Genomic DNA, 23,177 nt, shown 5'->3' on the forward strand with positions numbered 1-23,177 from the left:
TTAACTACCTAGCTGGATTGGACCAATCAAATTCAGCCATGGCACCAGATCCACGTTAATTCATCCTCAACCAAATAAAAAAAAGGACTAATAACATTTTGGGACTTGAACTTGACAAATTTTTTCATATTGGGGTCTAATTTTTTGTCAAGTTAGGTCTTGAACTTGATAAATATTCTTACATTGGGGCTTGAAAAACTTTTATCCAAGTCAGGCCTTGAACTTAGCAAATATCCCCACATTGAGGCTTGAAATTTTTTTGCCCAAGTTAGGGCTTGAACTTAGCAAATATTCCCACATTGTGGCTTCAACTTTTTTTATCCAAGTTAGTCCTTAAAAATCCTAAAGTTCAAGCCTGAATATAGGAACAATTCCAAGTTCAGACTCTAATGCGGGAACAATTACCAAGTTTAGGGCCCAAATTGGACCAAAAAAATTCAGGTCTCAATGTGGGAAAAATTGCTAAATTAAAGACTTAACTTGGACAGAAAAAAGTTCAGAACCCAATATGAGAAAAATTATCAAGTTCAGGCCCTAAATAGTGATTTAGTCCAATAAAAAATGCCGAGTTGCCGACGCAAATCAAAAAGGCGTTGGCTCTCCTTAGTCCCCCACTCATCTCCCGAGGACAAATTCGGCATTTAAAATTGGCATCCCGTTCACGTTTCTCAAGAAAACACCCCAGCACACCCATCTTCTCTTGCACCCTCACACCACTAGATCCTACCCATCACTACTCGCCAAATCAAATTAAAAAAGAAAAAAGAAAACCGGAAACAAATAACAGGAGCAGTCAGTTCATTTGATCATCGAGCAAATCATGGATCGGATCTTCTTTCACGTTGACACTCTCCTCTCCGATCTCTGATCCTCGAAGAGTCGCTTTCATTGCTTCAACTGAACTCTCAGATCGCTTTCTATCTTTTGGAAACTCATTTTCTTTAGGGTTTCGTCTCCTCTTTTTCTCCTTCTTATTCTACTTTGTAATGCTATTATGTTCGGACGCTGTTACATTTGCCGCTGCTTCGTATTCTTTTTCCGAATTGGATGATTTGATCGGATTTTCTACGGTTCCGTAGAATTACAGTTTTGTCGCTAGAAAAAAAATGGCGGCTTCTCCTGTCAAGTTTCTCTTCGGATTCTTTATGATTTCCATCACATTGTGGATGGTTTTCATGTAAGTCCCCCTGCTTTTCACTTGTTGCGTTTGAAGTTGTTTATCTAAGTGTCGGCACGCATGCTTTTATTAGTGTATTATCTGAATTTTGGAATGTTATTTCGATCAGCTTTTTGCTTATGCATTTGATTTTTTCTTCTTTTTAATTGGCATCCTTTTGTTAGCCTTTAGTGTTTCTTGATGTTATTTCTAGTTCCTAAGACGAAGCTGTCTCATACGTGGTTAATTTGTTACAGACTTGTAATTGGCATTGTCAATGTATTTATCCTTCTCTTAAGCAGAATAATTCCAATGACATATTTATGTATCGGAACTGTTTTCATATTACCTTGCTTTTTTATTCCTCAATTTATTGCTTCTTTTCTGTTCGAACTTTGGAGCTGATGATCCCCAAGGGATAGTTAAAGCTTCTGTTATATGTTTTATTCCCTTTGCAGATTTGCGTCAAGGTTGCTAGCTTGGATTCTAAGCAGGATAGTTGGAGCATCTGTTGGATTCCGTGTTGGGGGATGGAAATGTTTGAAGGATGTTGTTGTGAAGTTCAATAAGGTTTTCCTGTAATTCAATTGGTTGTTTTCATATTCAATGTTCTGTTAAATTAGGGTCCATACATGTAATTTAGGTATTAAAGCCTCTGCTAGTCACTAACACGAGAGGAGTCATATTTTTGAACAACTTGACTTTCCTTCCGGTGTTTATCAAATTACTTGCGAGAAAGACAAGTAATTTTCTCCCTGGAAAGGAGAGAAAAGTGGATGCAAAGATAAAATATTTCTCATACTTGCTTGGTAGGATGGAATGACAAGGGGGGAAAAGTGAAAAGTTATTGCACTTACATGAGTTTTTGTCAGTCCATAATCCAATGTTTTACCAAAACCATTCCATGTTCCTTTCAATCTAAGAGGGAGAAGGGAGGTTAAGTACTTAGAATCCTGGCAATTCAGTTAAAATTGGATAGAAAAAACTGTTCATTCACAAATGCTTCCAATAGACTACCTCTCCTATTTCTCAGAAGTGTCTTTACTTTTCTTTTCAGTTTTCTCTTGCACCTTTCTATCATTCCATTTCTTTTCCAATCAAGCACAAAGTAGATCTAGATTTGTTTAAGAGAATAATACGGAGTAATTTCACCTAAATTGTAGCATGGACCTTTATAAGTTGAAGTTTCCTCTCATTCTGTGTCTTTGGGTAAGTTCTTGGTATTTGTTTCTTATATGATGGGCCGTACTAATTGGCAGATTACTGCAACTATAGGTGTTCTTCTTGCTGTCAACTTTAAGCATTACTTTGTCATGGATTTGGTTTGTGAGGTGACATTTTACCTCAGTAAAATCATTTTGTGTTTAGTTTGCGGAGAACCTTGCCATCCCAAGTCTTTTTATTTTGTTTTAAGTTGGGGTGAGTTGTGTTTCCTGGAAATAAATCTAAATGGATGTCCAGGAGGCACGTGCAAGAGATAAGTGTGCCTTTAAGTTGAACTTCTTTGACTGGAATATTTATATATATAATATAGGGTTAAATAATGAGTAGGATGCTATAGTTATGGCCCGGTATGTAGTTTTACTCTGATTACTGACCTTTCTACTCTTAAGTGGATTAGGCGGTTTGTTTTTGAAGCCAGTCCAACACATTAGAAATAGTTTAAAATCCCCTTCGAAAATCATGAAGGCTATCTGAACAATCTGAATTTATTTCAGTATGTATTAATTTTTTTATAATTTATTGCTTTTTTGTTCCAGTTCCTATTTCGGTACCTATGTGCCTGTTCATGGTGTTGAACATATTTTGCTTCTTTGGAAAATTTTCAGGGTGCTGTTGAATCCATATTAGTGGGTGAAATCAAGCTTAGTTTACGCCAATCCCTGGTTAAACTTGGGGCTGGCATTATTTCTAAGGATCCAAAGCTGCAGGTGTTGATATGTGACTTGGAAGTTGTACTAAGGCCTTCAAGTAAAAGTTCACAGAAATCTAGACCCCGGAAACCTCGCACTCCAGGCAGGGGGAAGTGGATGGTTGTAGCTAACATTGCAAGATATTTTTCAGTGTCTGTCACAGATTTGGTTATGAAGGTAACTGATCTTTGGCCTTTTTTTCTCCTCCCTTTTAAACAGTGATCTCACTTTTGCATAATTCATTTTCAGCACATAATTTTTAAGGTTTGGGGGATATGTCTTTGTCGTGTGTGCTCTGGAGTAATGTTGAATGGGGAGCTAAGGGAGTGGTTGGGGATGATGTATATTGTTAATGCTTTTTGATTGCTACCTTTCTTCTGATTGTAAGTTACTGAATAGGAAATCCAGTAATAACTTTTTGTTGGTTCCTATGCTGCTGCATGATTCACACACCTGCACAGTTTGGAAGTCAATTCATCTTAGAGTATGATTCTGATTGACTTATTTGTTACTTCATTTGATCTTGTTCATACACCTAATATCATATATGCATTATCATCTAGTTAGGGTTCAACAATCTCTGAATGCCCTAGATTCACATAGATCCTAAACAAATGTATGCTTTTATTAATTATGTATTTTTCTGTTGCCCTTTTTCTTTTACGTTCTTATGCTCAAGTGTATCTTGTAACTATGCAGACGCCCAGAGCAACTGCTGAAGTTAAGGAACTCAAAGTAGACATATCTAAGGATGGTGGCTCCAAACACAATCTGTTTGTTAAGCTACACATATTACCCATTTCTGTCTATGCTATTCAGATGCTCTCTGGCTTTATGGAAAAGCCTTCTTCTTCTTTTAGCTGTGAAGAGTTCTCTCTCTCTTGTGAATTTGGCCATGATAGGTATTTCTTTTCTTTCTGGAATTTTCTTTACAGTGCCCAAACCATTGCAACCCATTATATTTGACATAAGTTTGTTGGTCTGTTAATGATGGTAAGTTTTACTCTCCTTGGGTTGCATTTTTGTCTCATACACATATTATCTGCTTAATCATATATATATATATTGTTTTGGCTTTTACTTTATGCGCTAAAATGCTCCTCTATTTGTATCATCTTCGTTCAGGGAAGCCGGTGTAGTTGTTCGAAATGTGGACATTAACTGTGGAGAGATTGTTGTGAACCTCAATGAGGAGCTACTCTCAAAGAATAAAGAACCGCCAGATGTTTTTACTCAAACCGATAAAGTTACAGGGCCGACTGCTGATTATGTAACCACTAAAAAGCCTCAGAAAAAACAATCTGCAATTTTAGCATTGGCAAAGTATACTTCTATGTTTCCAGAAAAGGTTTGTGCTTTTACTCATTGATAGAGATAAGCCTGCTATGTGTTTTCCTGTCTTCTAAGGTTGGTTGCCCTTATCTGTTTAAGTTACTATGAATTCAAAGATTAGAAGCATCCACTGGCAACTTCATTATTAGTGTGTAAAATATTATTTTTGGGCTTGGTCGTGATTGTTTTACATCCTTAGCTATCATGAAAATTGTTATTTTTAATCTTCCACTGGATTGAGCAATTATAGATGTAATTCCAACCTGCTTGAAATAGCTCTTTTCATTTGTGCTGGCTAGCTTATGGACAGACTGCCAGCATCCTTAGGTAAGAATGAAGCTAATGGAAGAAATAAGCAACAATTCTGACAAAGAAGTGCATTATAGAGATTCTAAACCCTATAAAAGAGGATGAATGTTTGTTTGATGAACCCATATTTTCTTGTGTTGATCAGTGAGAACTAAGAATTGGATGTGTAGCTCAGAGACAATTCTCAAGTTATTAGAATGCATGATAATAGTTTGCTAAAATTTAAGAAGATAGGTGGTGGTCCAGTTATTTGCATGCATTGGTGGGAACTTTTATTTTATTTCATTCATTTGTTTTTTTGAGACAGATTTGCTTCAACTTACCAAAACTAGACGTGAAATTTATGCATCTGCAACATGATATTGTTGTTGAGAATAACATCATGGGCATTCAATTGAAATGCATCAAATCAAGATCAACTGAGGATGTGGGGGAGAGTGAGCGTCTTGATGTTCAGTTGGATTTCAGTGAGATACATGTATAGCCATTACTATTTATGTTGCAGCTCTCTGTTTTATAATGTATATCATAATCTTGCAAATTGGCCTATTATTAACTTTTGTTTTTCTGTTTCAGCTTCTTAGAGAAGCTGGCTCTTCTGTATTGCAGATAATGAAAGTGGATGTTGTCTCTTTTGTCTACATTCCGATACAGGCAAGTCCTGTGCAATCATGGCAGGTTGGTGTCTTTGTCAGGTTGTTACCCTTTACTTTTTCAGTGTGGTACAACAGGTAAAATATGTTTTAATAGCAAATCATCAAGTCAGTGTTGTCATGGGTGCAAGGCACAAAAAAAGCTCTATGTATTTATATATGAGTTTTTATAGGTCTGTGTGTATATATATAAAACTTAAGATATATAATAAACTCTGAAGTGCGTTATAGCTTATCTACAAAGCATGCGGTTCTTTTATTGGTCAATATGCATGATTTTCTTATGGGCAATGTTTTGTGTCAAATGCTCAAATATTGCAAAGTATAGAGTTTGATATTATCCCTTTCTTACTTATAAAGGTATATCAAATGAAAAAAAGTGAAAAATAAAAGAAATTAAAGAGAAATTTAATTTGGTGGCCGTTTCTTTTTTGTGCCCATTGCCTTACAAAAAAGTGTGCTTAGGCGCACCAGGCATGCACCTGATCAAATGGGCTTCGGCTGAAACGGTCTGGGATGTTTTTGTCGTATGCTAAGGTGCAAGGCACAGGCACTGGCAGGCGCACAGACATGCCTTGACAACACTGCATCAAGTTTTCATTTTATTCTGTATTACTTGGCTTCCTGCCTTTTACCAAGTGATCTCAGATGAGTATGAATTTAGAAACTATCATATTTATTGTCTATAAGAAATTCATGGATTTGACCTGGGCCACCGGCATCAGCATTTTATGTGGTCATATGTCTAGCATTGTAGATCGGTAGAAAATGAATAGTAGTTGATATCGTCTTGTTATGCTCTTTTTGGGTATTGGTGGTTGAATCATTTCTATTAGGATGGCTAGGCCTTGTGTGGGTGATTTGGTGCATCTTCCAAAGTTTGTTTGGTTAACCTGAAGGTCCTGAACCCAAATAGAAAGTGCACAATTTGCCTAAACCTGACCCAATTAACCCATCTGTGGTCTTTAGTCTTTACAATTTTTAGCACCTCTCTCATGCTCGCCGAGAAAAGATAAATTTAAATTTGACCCAACTTGACCTGCCTTTAAAAGGTAATGACTTCATAAAAAAACCCATATAATTTCCTTGCCAGGAAATGTTTTTTTGGAAGTAAAAAAACTTATCAATTCCCAAATAGGGACTAGTTTTGACCATTTGAGGCCCAATACAGGACCAGGGAGACGAATTTCCTGGATAGCTGAATGGTTCCCCCTATTGAACTGGTTGGACTAACTGGTTTATGGTTCTTTTAGTGATTCCTGGCAATTGGAAAAGAAAATTTGCTAGTAGAGCTACCTTTACTGATTCCAACTTCTCTAGTTTTCTTATTCTATTCATTCCCATTATCTGATACCTTGCCTGGTACACAGACTCACTCTTACCACCACCTTGTTTGGGAAAAAGGAGATTTTTTTTTTCAATCTACTTCTAATACCAATTTATCTCACTTTTGTTTGGTATCTGTATATTTTCGAAAATAGGTGGATTTGGTAAATATATTGTTAGTGTCATGTTTATAGTTTATCAGGTTGCTTTATTGGCTTATTCTTTTTAGCGCTGTTGCTTTTCAGCCAATCTCACCTATTAGAGCTGAAGTTGATGTTAAACTTGGTGGGACTCAATTTAACATTATAATGAGTAGATTGAAGCCATGGTTGAGGTTGCAGTCCTCCAAAAAGAAGGGAATGGTTCTTGAAGAGGAAACTTCTACTCTGGAGAAGCCACAATCAACTGGATCCAAAGCTATCATGTGGACATGTACTGTCTCAGCCCCTGAGATGACGATTGTGCTTTATAGTATAAGTGGTGTGCCACTGTATCATGTAAGCAACATTCTGTGTCTCATTTATATTGGGTATCTAGGAAATGATTGAGCCTTCATCTTGCTGCTCATGCTGTGCTAGCACATGACTCTATATCTGAAGGTGCATAATTCGCTTGTAATATTTTTCTTCCAATATAGTTGGTATTGTAGGATTTATGTGCAGAATATGTTCTTTAGTTCTTTCTTATGATTTAGTTTCAGCTCTTCACCAACAGAAAGTTTTTTTGCCAGATGATCATGCCATTAGCACATCACTTCTAAAGCATTAGTCAAGTGCCTTTTTATTCTGGGTGGTTGTGTTGTGGAGCCAATTTTTTGCTACCAGGTGGTGGGAACCATGGTGGCAGTCCATATAATGAACAATTTGTGTTCGCTTGAAATTAGACCAACTAAAATCAGCATATTGCTAAAAGAAGAATCCCTTTTTAACTGTTTATGAAACTCTTAATATGGACAGGTTGTTCTTTTTGATGGTTTTCGGACATAAGAAGTTTTTTATATATGTGGGTGTAGGACAATCTATGGTCACATCTATAATTTATTTGCTATTTTGAGTAGCATGATCTTCTGTTTGGACTATGTTCATTTGTTTCCTTGTTTTTTGTGGTTATTCACTTAATATGCCTTAGTTGGTTTATGTTTTGACTTCTGGAATGAAGCAACAACTGAGACTCCAATTTTTGACTTTGATTTCTAAATGCAGGGATGCTCACAGTCATCACATCTGTTTGCTAACAACATTTCAAGTATAGGAACCACAGTACACATGGAACTTGGTGAGGTGAATTTGCATACGGCAGATGAATATCAAGAATGCTTGAATGAAAGCCTTTTCACTGTGGAATCCAATTCAGGTTCATTACTGCATATAGCAAAGGTTAGTCTAGATTGGGGTAAAAAGGACATGGAATCATCTGAAGAAGATGGCCCTAGATGTAAATTAGCTCTTTCTGCTGACGTGACTGGAATGGGCATTTATTTAACCTTTAAGCGTGTTGAATCACTCATAGTAACAGCTTTGTCCTTTGAAGCACTCTTAAAAAATCTTTCTGCTGGTAAGAAAGCAACACAGAGCCGGACAGGACGTTCTTCAAAACCATCAGGGAAGGGCACTCGGCTTTTAAACTTTAATCTTGAACGTTGTTCAGTTAGTTTCTATGGTGACACTTACTTGGAAAACTCTGTTGTTGCGGACCCCAAGCGTGTAAATTATGGGTCTCAGGGCGGTCGAGTTGTTATTAGTGTTTCAGCTGATGGTACACCACGTAATGCAAATATAATGTCCACAGTTTCTGATCAGAGCAGGAAATTGGGATACTCTGTTTTGCTTGACATCTTTCACTTCAGTTTGTGTGTGAACAAGGAGAAACAATCCATGCAGGTGGAACTTGAAAGGGCCAGATCTATTTATCAGGAACGTCTTGGAGAAGATAAACCAGAGACAAAAGTTTCGTTGTTTGACATGCAGAACGCAAAATTTGTACGACGCTCTGGTGGCCTTAAGGAGATAGCTGTTTGCTCTCTGTTCAGTGCTAGTGATATCTCCGTCAGATGGGAGCCTGATGTGCATCTGTCTTTGTTTGAACTTGTTTTGCAACTGAAAGCACTAGTTCACAGTCAGAAGCTCGAGGGACTTGGAAATGAACACATGGATAATATCTCTGGTATAAAAGATGCTGAGCAGAAGAAAGAAGTCACTGTGATTGAAGCGGGTAATCTTGATAAAACAAAGAAAAAAGAATCTATATTTGCTGTTGATGTAGAGATGCTGAGTATATCTGCTGAAGTTGGAGATGGAGTTGATGCACTCGTGCAGGTTCAGTCAATTTTCTCTGAGAATGCCCGTATAGGAGTACTTCTTGAAGGGCTGATGCTTAGTTTCAATGGGGCCCGGATACTCAGAAGCAGCCGAATGCAGATTTCTCGTATTCCCTCTACTTCCATCTCATCTGATGCAAAAGTATCAACGGCTGTTTTGTGGGATTGGGTGGTTCAAGCACTTGATGTTCATATTTGCATGCCTTTCAGGCTGGAGTTGCGTGCCATTGATGATGCTGTTGAGGAGATGTTGCGAGCTTTAAAGCTTATAACTCAAGCTAAAACTGAGCTAATTTTTCCCATGAGAAAGGAAAGCTCAAAACTTAAGAAGTCTAGTTCAACAAAATTTGGACGTGTAAAGTTCTGCATACGCAAGTTAACTGCTGATATTGAGGAAGAGCCAATACAGGGTTGGCTTGATGAGCATTACCATTTAATGAAGAATGAGGCCTGTGAGTTAGCTGTTCGGTTGAAATTTCTTGATGATTATGTCCTCGCCAACCAGTGTCCTAAAACAGCAGAAAGTAATGATTCTGCTTCTGAAAGAAGGATTCACCATAATGGAGCTGAAATTGATGTGCAAGATCCTTCAGCAATCCAAAAAATGCAAGAAGAGATCTATAAACAGTCTTTCCGATCCTATTACTTGGCATGTCGGAGGCTAAAACAATCAGAAGGCTCAGGTGCCTGTAGAGAAGGTTTTCAGGCTGGTTTTAAGCCAAGCACTGCAAGAACTTCTCTTCTTGCAGTTTCTGCTACAGAGTTAGATGTGACATTGACAAGGATTGATGGTGGAGATGACGGGATGATAGACATCCTAAAGCAGCTTGATCCAGTATGTCGTGAAAGCAATATACCCTTTTCACGTCTATATGGGAGTAATATTCTCTTAAATGCTGGCAGTCTTGTTGTTCAGTTAAGAGATTATACATTTCCTCTTTTTTCTGCAATTTCTGGTAGATGCGAAGGACGTGTTGTGCTAGCACAGCAGGTAAACTCATAAGCTTAATGCCTTCCCCCCCCCCCCAACCCAACCCAACCCAATTTTTTTTCTTTACTTGTCCCATTAAATGCAAAGATAATCATATTTTGAATTTTATCTTTTATATGTCCTTTTTGGAGAAAAAAAAAGGAAGGTGGAAGGTTGCTGATCTTACTCTGAAATTATTTTCTTTGAAAATTAGGCAACATGTTTTCAGCCCCAAATTTCCCATGATGTCTTCATTGGGAGATGGAGAAAGGTCCGCATGCTTCGTTCGGCTAGTGGTACAACTCCACCGATGAAAACATACTCTGATTTGCCTATACATTTTAAAAAAGCAGAAGTGTCGTTTGGGGTGGGATATGAACCAGTTTTTGCTGACATAAGCTATGCTTTCACCGTTGCACTTCGTAGGGCCAATTTAAGTAAAAGGAGTCCTGGTCTTTCACAGGTTCTAAAAAAGGAGCGGAGCTTACCGTGGTGGGATGAAATGAGAAATTACATCCATGGAAATATCACCTTATTCTTTTCTGAAAGTAAATGGAACATTCTTGCGACTACTGATCCTTATGAAAAGCTTGACAAGCTTCAAATTGTTTCTGGTTCTATGGAGATCCAGCAATCAGATGGCCGTGTGTATGTTTCTGCTAAGGATTTTAAATTTTTCTTGAGTAGTTTGGAGAGTTTGGTAAATAGTCGAAGCTTAAAACTTCCCACCATTTCATCTGGTGCTTTCCTTGAGGCTCCAGTCTTCAGCCTTGAGGTTACAATGGATTGGGAATGTGAGTCTGGCAATCCCATGAATCATTATTTATTTGCAGTTCCTATTGAAGGGAAGCCTAGGGAGAAAGTATTTGATCCTTTCAGATCTACTTCTCTTTCCCTCCGATGGAACTTTTCTCTTAAGTCCCTTGTTGCCCCATTGGACAAACAATCCCCATCTGCCTCAGCCTCAGATTGCACTATTCTAGATGGAGCTGTAAATGGGGTACAGTTTAAGGCGGGGAATGTTTCGATTGCTTCACCAACATTCAATGTCGGTGCACATGATCTAGCTTGGATAATTAAGTTCTGGAATATGAACTATATTCCTCCTCATAAATTGCGTTCCTTTTCTCGTTGGCCTCGTTTTGGAGTTCCAAGAGTTCCTAGATCAGGAAACTTGTCCTTAGATAGGGTGATGACAGAATTTATGCTCCGTTTAGATGCTACACCTACTTGCATAAAGCATATGACATTAGATGATGATGATCCAGCAAAAGGACTGACATTTAATATGGCAAAGCTTAAATATGAAATCTGTTACAGTAGGGGTAAGCAAAAATATACTTTTGAGTGCAAGCGTGATCCTCTTGATCTTGTGTACCAGGGGCTTGACCTTCATGTGCCTAAGGTTTATTTAAACAAAGAAGACTGCACTAGTGTCACGAAAGTAGTTAAAATGATGAGGAAAACTTCTCAGTCTGCATCCATGGAACGAGTTCCTAGTGAAAAAAGTAAATATGTGAATGCTTGCACAGAGAAGCATCGTGATGAAGGATTTTTGTTGTCATCTGATTATTTTACTATCAGGAGGCAGGCCCCAAAGGCTGATCCTGCAAGGTTATTGGCATGGCAGGAGGCTGGAAGAAAAAATCTTGAAATGACATATGTCAGATCTGAATTTGAGAACGGGAGTGAGAGTGATGAGCATGCTCGGTCAGATCCTAGTGATGACGATGGTTACAATGTGGTTATAGCCGATAATTGTCAGCGAATTTTTGTTTATGGCCTAAAACTTTTGTGGACCATAGAAAATAGAGATGCTGTGTGGTCTTTTGTTGGTGGAATATCAAAAGCATTTGAACCTCAAAAGCCTTCACCTTCTCGGCAGTATGCACAGAGGAAGTTAGTTGAGGAGAAACAGAAACTTGGTGAACCTGAAATGCCTCAAGAGGATGCTTCAAAGTCCCCTTCTACCAATCAAGGTGTTCCTTCTCAGCACATAGAGACATCAGGATCACATTCATCTCTATCACATGCAGTTGGATTGGAATGTTCATCTACTGCTGCAGTTGGTATGTCTCAAGCTTAGTATGAGATTTTGAGATTTCGGTTTTTCACATTAAGTTTGAGATGCTTGGATTCCATTTAATGCTAGTGAGGATTTTGCAATTACAAATTCATTCATCAACCGCCATAAATGTTAGCTGCATCAAAGACATTGTTATAATTATCATGTTGCTAAATTACAGTATGTTTTACTGTAGCACTAGCTAAATGTGAGGGCAATGATTCGGAAGAGGAAGGGATTATGCGTTTTATGGTGAATGTTATTGAACCTCAATTCAATCTTCACTCTGAAGAAGCCAATGTAAGTTGTGGCATTTTTGCATTTTATAAGCTTGTTCATTCTTTTTGCAAACATTCAGAACATTTCTTTTACTTATGAATCATTGCCTGAGTTCACTATGCATGATCTTATTTTTGCATCTCGTAGTGATTTGTTGGGGGTTGTCATCTTATATTAGTCATGTTTTCAGTAAAGTTACTCCTTTCATGCCTATCAGGGGAGATTTCTTCTTGCTGCTGTTTGTGGTCGTGTTTTAGCTCGATCATTTCATTCAGTTCTTCATGTTGGCTCTGAGCTGATTGAGCAAGCACTTGGTACTGGAAATGTTCATATTCCCGAAGGTGAGCATGACATGACATTGAAGAAGATGGAGTTTTCTGTGATGCTGGAGGATGTACAGGCTCATGTTGCACCAACTGATGTGGATCCTGGGGCTGGACTACAGTGGCTTCCAAAAATTCGTAAAAGTTCCCCGAAGGTCAAACGTACTGGCGCTCTACTTGAAAGAGTGTTTATGCCTTGTGATATGTACTTCCGGTACACAAGACATAAAGGTGGAACCCCAGACTTGAAGGTATGTAATATTCTTGAGGTATTTGTTTCTGCAAGGATTTCTATGTCCATCTCCAAGTATTTGAACATAAGTAAAAAGAGATGTAATTTAATTGTGAAGCATTTAAACTAAACATTTCATGAAGAAAGGAAAATGTTGATTTTTAAAACAATACCAAAGATAACGAGGAGAAATAATGGGAGAGTACTGTTTACTGCACAGCATAGAAGTTGCCGTCATTTATAGTTAATCACTTTACTGGTTGGCAGTTTATTGAATTGTAGACTTCCATTAATTTTGCATGTCTTTCTTTTTAATTCTGTTGCAGGTGAAGTCATTAAAGGAACTGACCTTTAACTCTGACAACATAACAGCTAGCATGACATCTCGCCAGTTTCAGGTTATGCTGGATGTATTAACCAATCTTCTCTTTGCTCGACTTCCCAAGTGAGTACATTCCACAGTATTTTCCTTCTGTTTCTTTTATTTTATTTTCCAGAATAATGTATTTTTTTTAATGAAATTAGTTGTAGGAGTTTCCACATGTTCATGTGCTTCGGCCTGTTGAATCTATTTGTTGGCAGATACTAGTCTTTAAAAATGATATTTGTTTCTCCATTTTATCTTTTGAAACAAGTAGTTTGATAAATGGGCATTATTATAATAGTGTTCTGGATAGATAGCATTTTCTTTTCATTTGCAAATGTGGGGCCTACCCGTGTACGAACGCCCTTGATGGATCCAAATCCAACCGTTGCATTTGGCTTGATAAGATCAATTTGACCATGGGTTGCCATCTTTTGCTTAAAAAGCATGTGTAAAGCAATTTTGCCTTGTTTAGACGAGCTACTCCACTTCCTTTCTTCTGGTGTTTGTTTTCATGTGCTTAGATGATAGTGAAATTTTCGTTTTATTTTCCATCTGCAGTTGGGTTTTATGAACCTTACTGGGCCTCTTTTTCAAACTATATTAAAAGCTATAATTGTACTTATTGTTTTATTATTTTTTATTAATATGTAAGCTGCTTTACACCTATTACCTAACAGTCTTATATTGATCTTTTTTAAATGTAACCTATTCTTCAACATTCGCCATATATTGTATGGACGCAATGGTCACTTAGTTTATTAATGAAATCAGTTGCATGATCTTTGCACTCCACCAAAGACTTTTTTGGTATTTAATGCTGGTAACATGTTTAATTCAGGCCTCGAAAAAGCAGTCTCTCTTGTCCTGGTGAAGATGATGAAGATGTAGGAGAGGAGGCAGATGAAGTGGTTCCTGATGGTGTTGAAGAGGTGGAACTTGCCAAAATTACCCTTGAACAGAAAGAGCGGGAGCAGAAATTGCTATTGAATGACATTAAAAAGCTGTCTCTTCATTGTGATACTTCAGGAGACCATCTGGAAAAGGAAGGTGATTGTTGGATGGTAAATGGCGAGAGATCTATATTGGTAAGAAAGAGAACCTTGTCAACAATCTCTAAGTATCAAGTTTCCATGGTTGTTGAGTTACTCTCATGTTGAATTTTTAAAAGATTAATATTGTTAGTGGGCCTAAATTATAAGCAAATTCATATAAGAAAAGTGGAGAGCTGCAATTTTCTGTGCTTTACCTTATCAACAACATTTTAATATGCAATGTGAAAAAAACTGGATTTGGAACATATGGATCCCATAAATTTCTTTCTGCAGTAAATGCAGTGATTATTGGAAATTATTATCAGTAATACGCGGTTAAAAGAAGATGCACACTATCTTTCTGGTTTAAGACTGAATTTTAAGTTTCCTCTAACATCCCTTTCTTGCCAAATCCAATTTGTATAAATTTCTCTCAGCTTGTTTATACCCATCACTCAAAGCATCTGTATCTGAAACTATAATGGTATGAACTGAGGATAATTTACTAGAAAGTGAAATTCAATGTGGGTAATCTATTGTCCTTTGGTGGGCTGTTTTTTTGTCAGTATAACTTCACGAATGTAGGAAGATACTCCACCTACCTGTACTGTATCATCAAATCTAGAAAAGACCAATTTACATTTACTTAATTCTGTGATCTGGCATTTATTTCAAAAATGCTCTTTGGACATTAAAGGGTGCACTCTGATAAGGCATTTTACAGTTGCTGTAAATGCTGCAGGCTCTCTGTTTATGACTATATCTCTTCTTATCTGCTCTTTTTGTTACATCTTTTATTCATGGTTTCGTATTACTGTCTGGGCATAGATTTTGTTTTTGTGTACTTGTCTTCTAAGATTCTATATGCCTGTTTGTCTTCTAAGATACCATGTGGATTAGTTGTTATTCTTTTGCGCGCAACAAATTTTAAGCAGTATGAACTTTATATGTATAGGTGCAAGGACTGAAGAGAGAACTTATTAATGCAAAAAAATCGAGGAAAGCTGCATCTCTATCCTTACGGGTTGCTTTGCAGAAAGCAGCTCAGCTACGGCTAATGGAGAAAGAAAACAACAAAAGTCCATCCTATGCAATGCGAATTTCTTTGCAAATTAACAAAGTTGTATGGAGTATGCTTGTGGATGGTAAATCATTTGCTGAGGCAGAGATAAATGACATGGTGAGTTCCTGAAGATTTGATATGCTAGTGAAGTATCAATTGATATCTGCTTTTATCTCTTGGTGGAGGCCATATTCCCAAATACATTTGTTGCCCTGAACTAACAGTAATCAGGATTATTCAAGCCATGTGCTTAGGCACAAAGGCACAGAGCAAACTCTCGCCCTCCCAAATGTAATCTAGAGTAAATAAACAGCTCATTGCACCTCCTCCATGTGCGGTGTCTTTACATAAGAAATGAAGAAATATTAGTTTTAACAAGATAAGGTATCAGGATAGAAAGCTGTAATCATAAAAATATGAAATATTAAATTCAAGAAATGTATGATCAATTCATTTTGTTATAATTTTTTTCATTGGAAAGATATGCAGACCTATTTGTATATATCATCTGCAAGAAAAGTTATTGAGAAACTCATTTACAATAGTGAAGCAAATCAAGAAAGATTAATAAAACAAGCCAAAATAAATTTGTTTTATTTGAAATGTATACTTCCATTTTTATGCCTAGATGGAGATCTTGAAAGGCAAAAGGCATTGCTTAGAAATTCTGCCTTCTCTTTTTGAATTTTTGTGAGCTGTAATTTTATTTGATGGTGAGATAATACATGTATCGTTCATAGGAATAAGAAAAGGGTGAAATACTTTTATATTTTGTTGAAGATAGCTGTGAAGGGAACTTAGAGCTTTTGATTTTGATGAGGACTCTTGATTAGGTCAGATAGTGCCTGTATTTAAAATTCATTAGAAAGTGATTGGAATCAACTTTTTAACTTGTATAACCAAACTTATATATTTGACATCTTAAATATAAAGTTGTTGATTGATTTCTCATTTTAGAAATTTGTGCCTTGCTTGTCATAGGCATCTGCCTCTTCTGCAGCTTGCACTTTTGAGTGCTGGGAGTCAATATTGGTTTTTCTGTCCATTGCTTTTATTATCATTTTGAGATTTTGTCTTCCTTGTTATTTATTATTTATTTGTTGAATCATGGTTTAATTGAGGTTTAAACTTTAATTTCCATATGGGTTTGCACTTAAATATTGTTTACTTTTGAGGCTGGTATCTTACAGTTTATTTTTTCTCCTGTTCATGCAGATTTATGGTTTTGAACGCGATTACGAAGATGTTGGTGTTGCTCAGTTTACAACAAAGTATTTTGTTGTGAGAAACTGCCTGCGCAATGACAAATCTGATATGCTTTTATCAGCATGGAATCCTCCTCCAGAATGGGGAAAGTACAAACTATTTCCTTGACTCTGTCGCTTTAGGTGTTTTATCTAATTATAGTTTTAGTTGCAACATGCCTCATTTCAACCTCCTTAAACCTAATTTGGTGGTTCTCTGCCAACAGAACCTAGTCACGTATTCACTTCTATCTTATGGTTGATTGGTTTTGCCACCAATCTTTACTTTACCTTTCTGCTATCAGAAACTTGACTTTTTTTGTGAACATGGTTTTCTTTATAAAGAAATTTTATTTTCTTTACCAATATTTCCTTGTGGTTTTTCATGTGGTTGTGTGGGGGTGGGGGAGCAGGGATTATGTCCTCCGATATATTTTCATTTGGACATTTCCGTGTGAAGAGTTTGGATTACATAGCTCAGCTTATGCTGTAATAATTCTCCACAAAATCTTGATATATCAACTTTCTGTGTTGCAGAAAAGTCATGCTTCATGTGGATGCGAAGCAGGGTGCTCCGAAAGATGGAAACTCCTCTCTGGATCATTTTCAGGTAAAATTCAATTTTCTTATTTTCTTTTTGTCAGCCCTTGATTCCTTGAGCATATATTTCAAATGAGTTTGAGTGTTTAATGATTGAGAAGCTAGGATGCCTATTTTTATATTAGATATTAGAAGCATTTGTGACTACTATTATTTATAAAAATTACGATGAGGTATTTCTTTACCCTGTAGGTAGAGATATACCCCCTTAAGATTCATTTGACAGAGACAATGTACAGAATGATGTGGGGGTATTTCTTCCCAGAAGAAGAACAAGATTCGCAAAGACGGCAGGTTAGTTTTGGGCTTCAGATCATGAAGTCCATGAGCAAATTTCTAGTGCAATTAGTGAATGTCCTCATGCTTGAATTTTGGAGATGCAGGAAGTTTGGAAGGGCTCCACAACATCTGTTGCAAGACGTCTAAAGAAGGGTGCCTTAAACCATGATGCTTCTGCATCAGGCATCCACTCAACAAAGGAGTCTGAAGTACCATCCAAGCCAAGTGTGTCTTGTACATCCATTACCAATCAGTCTGCTCCTGCTGGATCTGCCCAAGTGAGGATCGTTATGTTTCCCTACCTTGTAGTATTTCGTCAACTTAGTGATTTATTTAAGTCATATTCCTATATTAAGCTTTGGATCATTATATTTCTCTGTTTTAATTTTCATTTTTGAACCCCACATGCAGGCATCTAAGATACAAGACCCAAAATCACATGTTTCTGGTTCTGGCCCTGAGTTGAGGAGAACATCTTCTTTTGACAGAACATGGGAAGAGACTGTTGCAGAATCAGTGGCTAATGAACTTGTCCTACAGGCTCATTCTTCCAGCGTTTCTTCCACTAAAAGTGGACCACTTGTTTCCACTGAGCAACAAGATGAATCCTCTAAAAATAAAATGAAAGACACAAAATCTGTTAAGTCTGGTCGATCATCTCAGGAAGAGAAGAAGGTTGGAAAATCCAATGAAGAGAAAAAATCTAGGCCTCGGAAAATGATGGAATTTCACAATATCAAGATAAGTCAGGTTGGTTTAGTTTTGGTTAATTTTAATTTGGTCATCTCTTGTTCTGTATTTCCGTTCTTTGGTTTTTATTGACGTATATTTCTGTTGTGCATTAGGTTGAACTACTAGTTACATATGAAGGGTCCAGATTTGTTGTAAATGATCTCAAGTTGCTGATGGATACATTTCACCGTGTGGAGTTCACTGGGACTTGGAGAAGACTGTTCTCTCGAGTTAAGAAGCATATTATATGGGGAGTTCTAAAGTCTGTAACAGGAATGCAGGTAAGGAATATGGATGTGAACCTACCTGCAAATCTCCCTAATCATAAATTTCCCCTACTTTTACGGTCACTAGTCTCCATGCTCCCGCTCCTATTCCTTGGCTTATGACTTGGAAATTGTAATGCCTCATCTCACAATTAAAAGTATCATAAAAATTGCAATAACATGGGATGGCAAACATTGTTAGTATCTAGAGTTTATAGTTCTTAACTGCATTTGCAAGTATGGTGAAGCTTAATTTGTTTGTTAAACCACTAGGCTAGCTGAATGCAGATCTGCTGACTTCCCTATTAATTATTTGGTTTTTGGTAAGGGTAAAAAATTCAAAGACAAGGCACATACTCAACAGCCAAGTGGAACTGGTGTTCCTGATAGTGACCTCAATCTCAGTGACAATGACCAGGTTGAGAAACCTGGCCCGTACCCGATAGCTTTTCTTAAGCGTCCAAGTGATGGAGCTGGTGATGGATTTGTTACTTCCATTAGGGGCCTCTTCAACACTCAACGGCGTAAAGCCAAACAATTCGTGCTACGAACTATGAGAGGTGAAGCGGAGAATGATTTCCATGGAGAGTGGAGTGAGAGTGAAGCTGAAATCTCTCCATTCGCTAGGCAGTTGACCATAACCAAAGCTAAGAGACTTATTAGGCGGCACACAAAGAAGTTCCGTTCAAGGGGACAAAAAGGTATGTACGAGTTTATCTCCCTTTTAATTTCACCTTTCTTTTTGTTTTTTATGGAAAAAAAAAAAGAAAAGAAGTGGCATTTCCTCATTTTACAGTATTGTTCAAACACTTGTGTAATTTTTGAGGTTTTCCCTATTAGGCATTGAGGGATATAGTTTTAGACCAACTTGACTTTGTTCTGGTTCAGGTTCAGGTTCATCTTCTCAACAGAGAGAATCACTTCCATCATCACCGATGGGGTTGGAGATCACTTCATTTGAAACAGACTCTTCTAGTGGATCCTCACCATATGAGGATTTTTATGAATAGACTCGTCTCTCATCAAATGACAGTATTATTCGAAGGCCTTGAATGGAGCAAACAGTATGCAGTCCGCAAATATGTGCCCAATTACTTCAGAGCAGTGATGACAAGCAACCGCATTGTTTTGCTAAAATGTAACAGTGCTTGAAGACAGACTCGTTTCTGATCTTCCAAAAAAAAAAAAAAAGATGGTTGAAGAACACCGAAGGTATGCCTGCTTGGTTATTGACTGTGCAGGTTCTGGTTGATGATGTACCCTTGTATTCTATGGTGATTGATCTTTGAAAGCCTGGGTTAGATCATATTTGTTGTTTTATGACCCTCTGCTTCATTTGACCAAGTGATTGCAGCAGGTTCAAATCCATAAATTTTGTAGGTTGGGTAGAAAATATAAACAGATTATACGAGCTACCAAGTACTATAATTTTGTACATACATTTAAATAATATATATATTGGAATAGAAATAAATATGAAAGTTACTATCCTTTTGATGCCATTTGAACATTAAAAATAATCTTAGGCATTGGATCGGGTCCTATCTATTCTGCAGTTCACTTTGATTAAGTAATCCTAGGCATTGCTTCTTTTGTGGTGGCAAACATGGTTGTATCTGAATCATCTTTTTCTTTTTTGGTTCATTCTGGATCTGGCTTAATGCATCAATTTGTAACGTTCTTGTGGGTAGGATAATTGGATTAGATATGGTTAGTAATAGTATGAATAAAAAATATACTATGTTTTATTTATTTATTTTAATTAGTTTCTTTATCTCGTGCAACAGTTGATTGTATGTATTAATTAATGTATGTTAAATTTATTTATATAATACTTTTGACAAATAATATTAAATAATGTATTTTAAATACTATATAAAATATTGCAAAATATGAACTATTTAAATATTATATTTTAGTACTGTAAAAATACTATATCACCTTGCTTCAGAATTTAATATTTCCAAAAATACAAGAAATTCTTGTTTTATTATATATATATAATATGATATTTACGAGGTTCAATATCTATTCTACTTATTAAAATTGGATTCTCAATTATAATTTCATATTAATTTTGAATTATAAAATTAATTACTTATTTGTCTAACAGTAAGGTAGTATTATTTAAAATTTCATTATTACATTTATTATATCTTATTCTTTTATTTTAGAAAAGTCTTTTAATATGGTATTTCTTATTCAAAGGTAATTTTAAAAGATACATAGTATACTCTATAAATATTCTAGGATTATTTTTTATAATTTTATTTGAATATATTTGCGTATTATTTTTGAAAATTACAGTCATACAGTATTCTTAATTTTAAGTTATAAAGAAATATTAATATAGAAATTATAATAGAATAGTTTTTTTAAACTGAGTAAAACTTAATTGCATTTTGGATATTAATTAAGTTTAAAATAATTTCCTTGTCATTAGGTAAAGAATTATGAAAAATGGAAACTTTAATTAAAGTAGATTTTAATGTAATTTTATGGTGCCAAAAGGCGACCAATTAATTATTACAACAAAGACAATTTTGTGTCTTTATAGTAATATATATATATATATATATATATATATATATATATTACGAATTACTCAGTTTGATTTAACAAATAAAAAGAAAACTGCAAAATCAAATAAATCCATTTAAATTACTAAGCAAAACAATTGTTTGATGAAAATAGTCAATACTAACTCGAATAAAACAAATAACATTCATTTTGATCCATTAATAAACCAATTAAACTTTGTGATCTTTATTATACTTTTTGACCGTCTTAATCGGCTTATAGTGGAGTAACATTTTCAGCTCAGGCTCTAATATCTCCATTATCATATATGCTCCTGTTTTTTTATACAGGAGCATCTATACCAACAATCAATTGTCATTAGCATGATTCCTTCAGATATTGTAGACAAATTAAAAGTTTCAACTTTGCATATGCTTTGTTTCTTATTTAGAATGTAGCATGTTTATAAATAATATCAGTATTTATTTCTTAAGCTAGTGGCTTAGGTTTTAAATGCTCTCATCACTGTCTCCAAAAGTATTTACTTCTTGTAGTATTTATACAACTCCTCCATTAGTGGCCTAGGGTCTTGATTTGATCTATTCTCGATGAGTAAGGTCATTATCAAAATTTAAAATTAAATTCAATTTTTAGGGTATAAATCGTGTCGTGAAAATATAATATTAAAATTATTTTACACGAATATTTATAAATCTTTTAAATGCGTTTTCATAAATTTAAATTTCCATTAAAATAAATACAATATACAAAATGAATAATTGATATCTTCAAAAGTATCACATTATTTCATGATAGATGTGAAATTGACTAATGTAAATAATTATGGAAGAGTTTAAATGTAAAATCTCTCATGTGAATGTCAATCCAGCTATTCAAAAATCCCAAAAAATATTTCAAACATTTCTCATGAAAAACATATGGAGAATAAACACTTTTTTGAAATGAATATATATATCATAAGTTTTTCTGAATTTGCAAATAAATAGAGAATTAGAATTGTGAGACCAAGGAGACATTGCATTGATGTGGCATTCAACACATGTATATTACATAAATTCTAAAAAAAATTTAAAATTTTATAAAATAGTTTTGGGATAATACAATATTTGCCCCCTGTACTTTGATAAACTGTTCAGTGTGGTACCTAAAGTTTCTATCTATCCAATGTGTCCTTTGTACTTTGCTTCTGTCTTCCAAAAAGGCCCCTGATTCTGAGGCCGTTAAAATACGACGTGGCAATACACGTGGACCTATTAATTATCGACACGTGTCAATTTTTACAGGGAAAAATGTCTGGCATTAAAACCTAGGGGCTTGCTAACAATTTGACCTTATGATAGCAAAAAGGGCCCAACAACTCCTAGTTCTATTTAGCATATAGATATTTTATTCTTTAAAACCCTAAATCAAATTCAATTTTTTCTCTGTTCTCTTCTTCTTCTTAAGAAAATTGTACTTCTTCAAAATAGCCGTTCTAAACCTAAAATCCTTTGTCAGCCCTTTTTCTGAGAAGGGCTATTTTAAAGAAGAAGAAGTGTAATTTTTTTAAGAAGAAGAAGAGAACAGAGAAAAAATTGAATTTGATTTAGGGTTTTAAAGAATAAAATATCTATATGCTAAATAGAACTAAGAGCTGTCAGCCTTTTTTTTTTTTTTTTTGCCTTCATAAATAAAATGGTCAAATTGTTAGCAAGTCTAATGCCAGACTTTTTTCCTGCAAAAAATCCACGCGTCAATAATGAACAGGTCCACATGTACTGCGACGTTGCATTTTAACGGGGTCAGACTCAAGTGCCTGGGGAACATTGGACATTTAAAAATCTTAGGTACTACATTGAACATTTTGCCAAAGTACAGGGGCAAATATGCCATTATCCCAAACATTTTTGGGAATCAATTTTCTTTAATTACTTTATTAAAAAAAATCTTAATCCATTAGATTAGATTACGTCACGTGACTGTGCAAAGATGTCATGCATATCTTGTTGAGAAAAAGGAAAACTTTACAGATTTCATAAAATTGTTGTCCTCCACGAAAATGGTATATCATTCCAACCTTTTCTTGCTTCAACAACTCAAAATATCAATCTCAACATAAAACGCTATTATATTATCATCCAAATTTATATTCTAAAATCTAAATCAATAAAAAATACATTGAATAAAAACCATGCATCAT

General features: G+C 35.7%; 1 protein-coding gene across 2 annotated transcripts; it reads left to right on the forward strand.

Moving 5' to 3' along the window:
* The first annotated feature begins 742 nt into the window (after window positions 1-742).
* LOC105769449 (protein SABRE) lies at window positions 743-19,947 on the forward strand. 2 transcript variants are annotated; one of them, XM_012590093.2, is made up of 23 exons: window positions 743-1,177; window positions 1,615-1,726; window positions 2,986-3,246; window positions 3,769-3,971; window positions 4,195-4,417; window positions 5,018-5,188; window positions 5,287-5,388; window positions 6,935-7,186; window positions 7,892-9,997; window positions 10,191-12,045; window positions 12,238-12,341; window positions 12,538-12,894; window positions 13,202-13,320; window positions 14,081-14,327; window positions 15,229-15,453; window positions 16,552-16,691; window positions 17,118-17,190; window positions 17,373-17,474; window positions 17,564-17,737; window positions 17,871-18,209; window positions 18,305-18,472; window positions 18,786-19,158; window positions 19,352-19,947. In XM_012590093.2, the coding sequence occupies exons 1-23, from the start codon at window positions 1,107-1,109 to the stop codon at window positions 19,465-19,467; spliced, it is 7,893 nt and encodes a 2,630-aa protein (XP_012445547.1). In that variant the 5' UTR covers window positions 743-1,106; the 3' UTR covers window positions 19,468-19,947. The 2 variants fall into 2 exon arrangements, with proteins under 2 accessions (XP_012445547.1, XP_012445545.1); XM_012590091.2 differs by having other exon boundaries at window positions 747-1,177; window positions 19,346-19,947.
* Window positions 19,948-23,177: the final 3,230 nt, after the last annotated feature.

This window comes from Gossypium raimondii, chromosome 5, assembly GCF_025698545.1.
Source record: "Gossypium raimondii isolate GPD5lz chromosome 5, ASM2569854v1, whole genome shotgun sequence".
In the NCBI taxonomy this organism is placed as follows: Eukaryota; Viridiplantae; Streptophyta; class Magnoliopsida; order Malvales; family Malvaceae; genus Gossypium; species Gossypium raimondii.

Coding starts and splice junctions, on each gene's coding strand:
- LOC105769449 (XM_012590091.2), top strand. CDS start 1,107: ATGGCGGCTTCTCCTGTCAAGTTTCTCTTCGGATTCTTTATGATTTCC. Junction 1,178..1,614: donor ACATTGTGGATGGTTTTCAT/GTAAGTCCCCCT, acceptor TTCCCTTTGCAG/ATTTGCGTCAAGGTTGCTAG. Junction 19,159..19,345: donor CCGTTCAAGGGGACAAAAAG/GTATGTACGAGT, acceptor GTTCTGGTTCAG/GTTCAGGTTCATCTTCTCAA.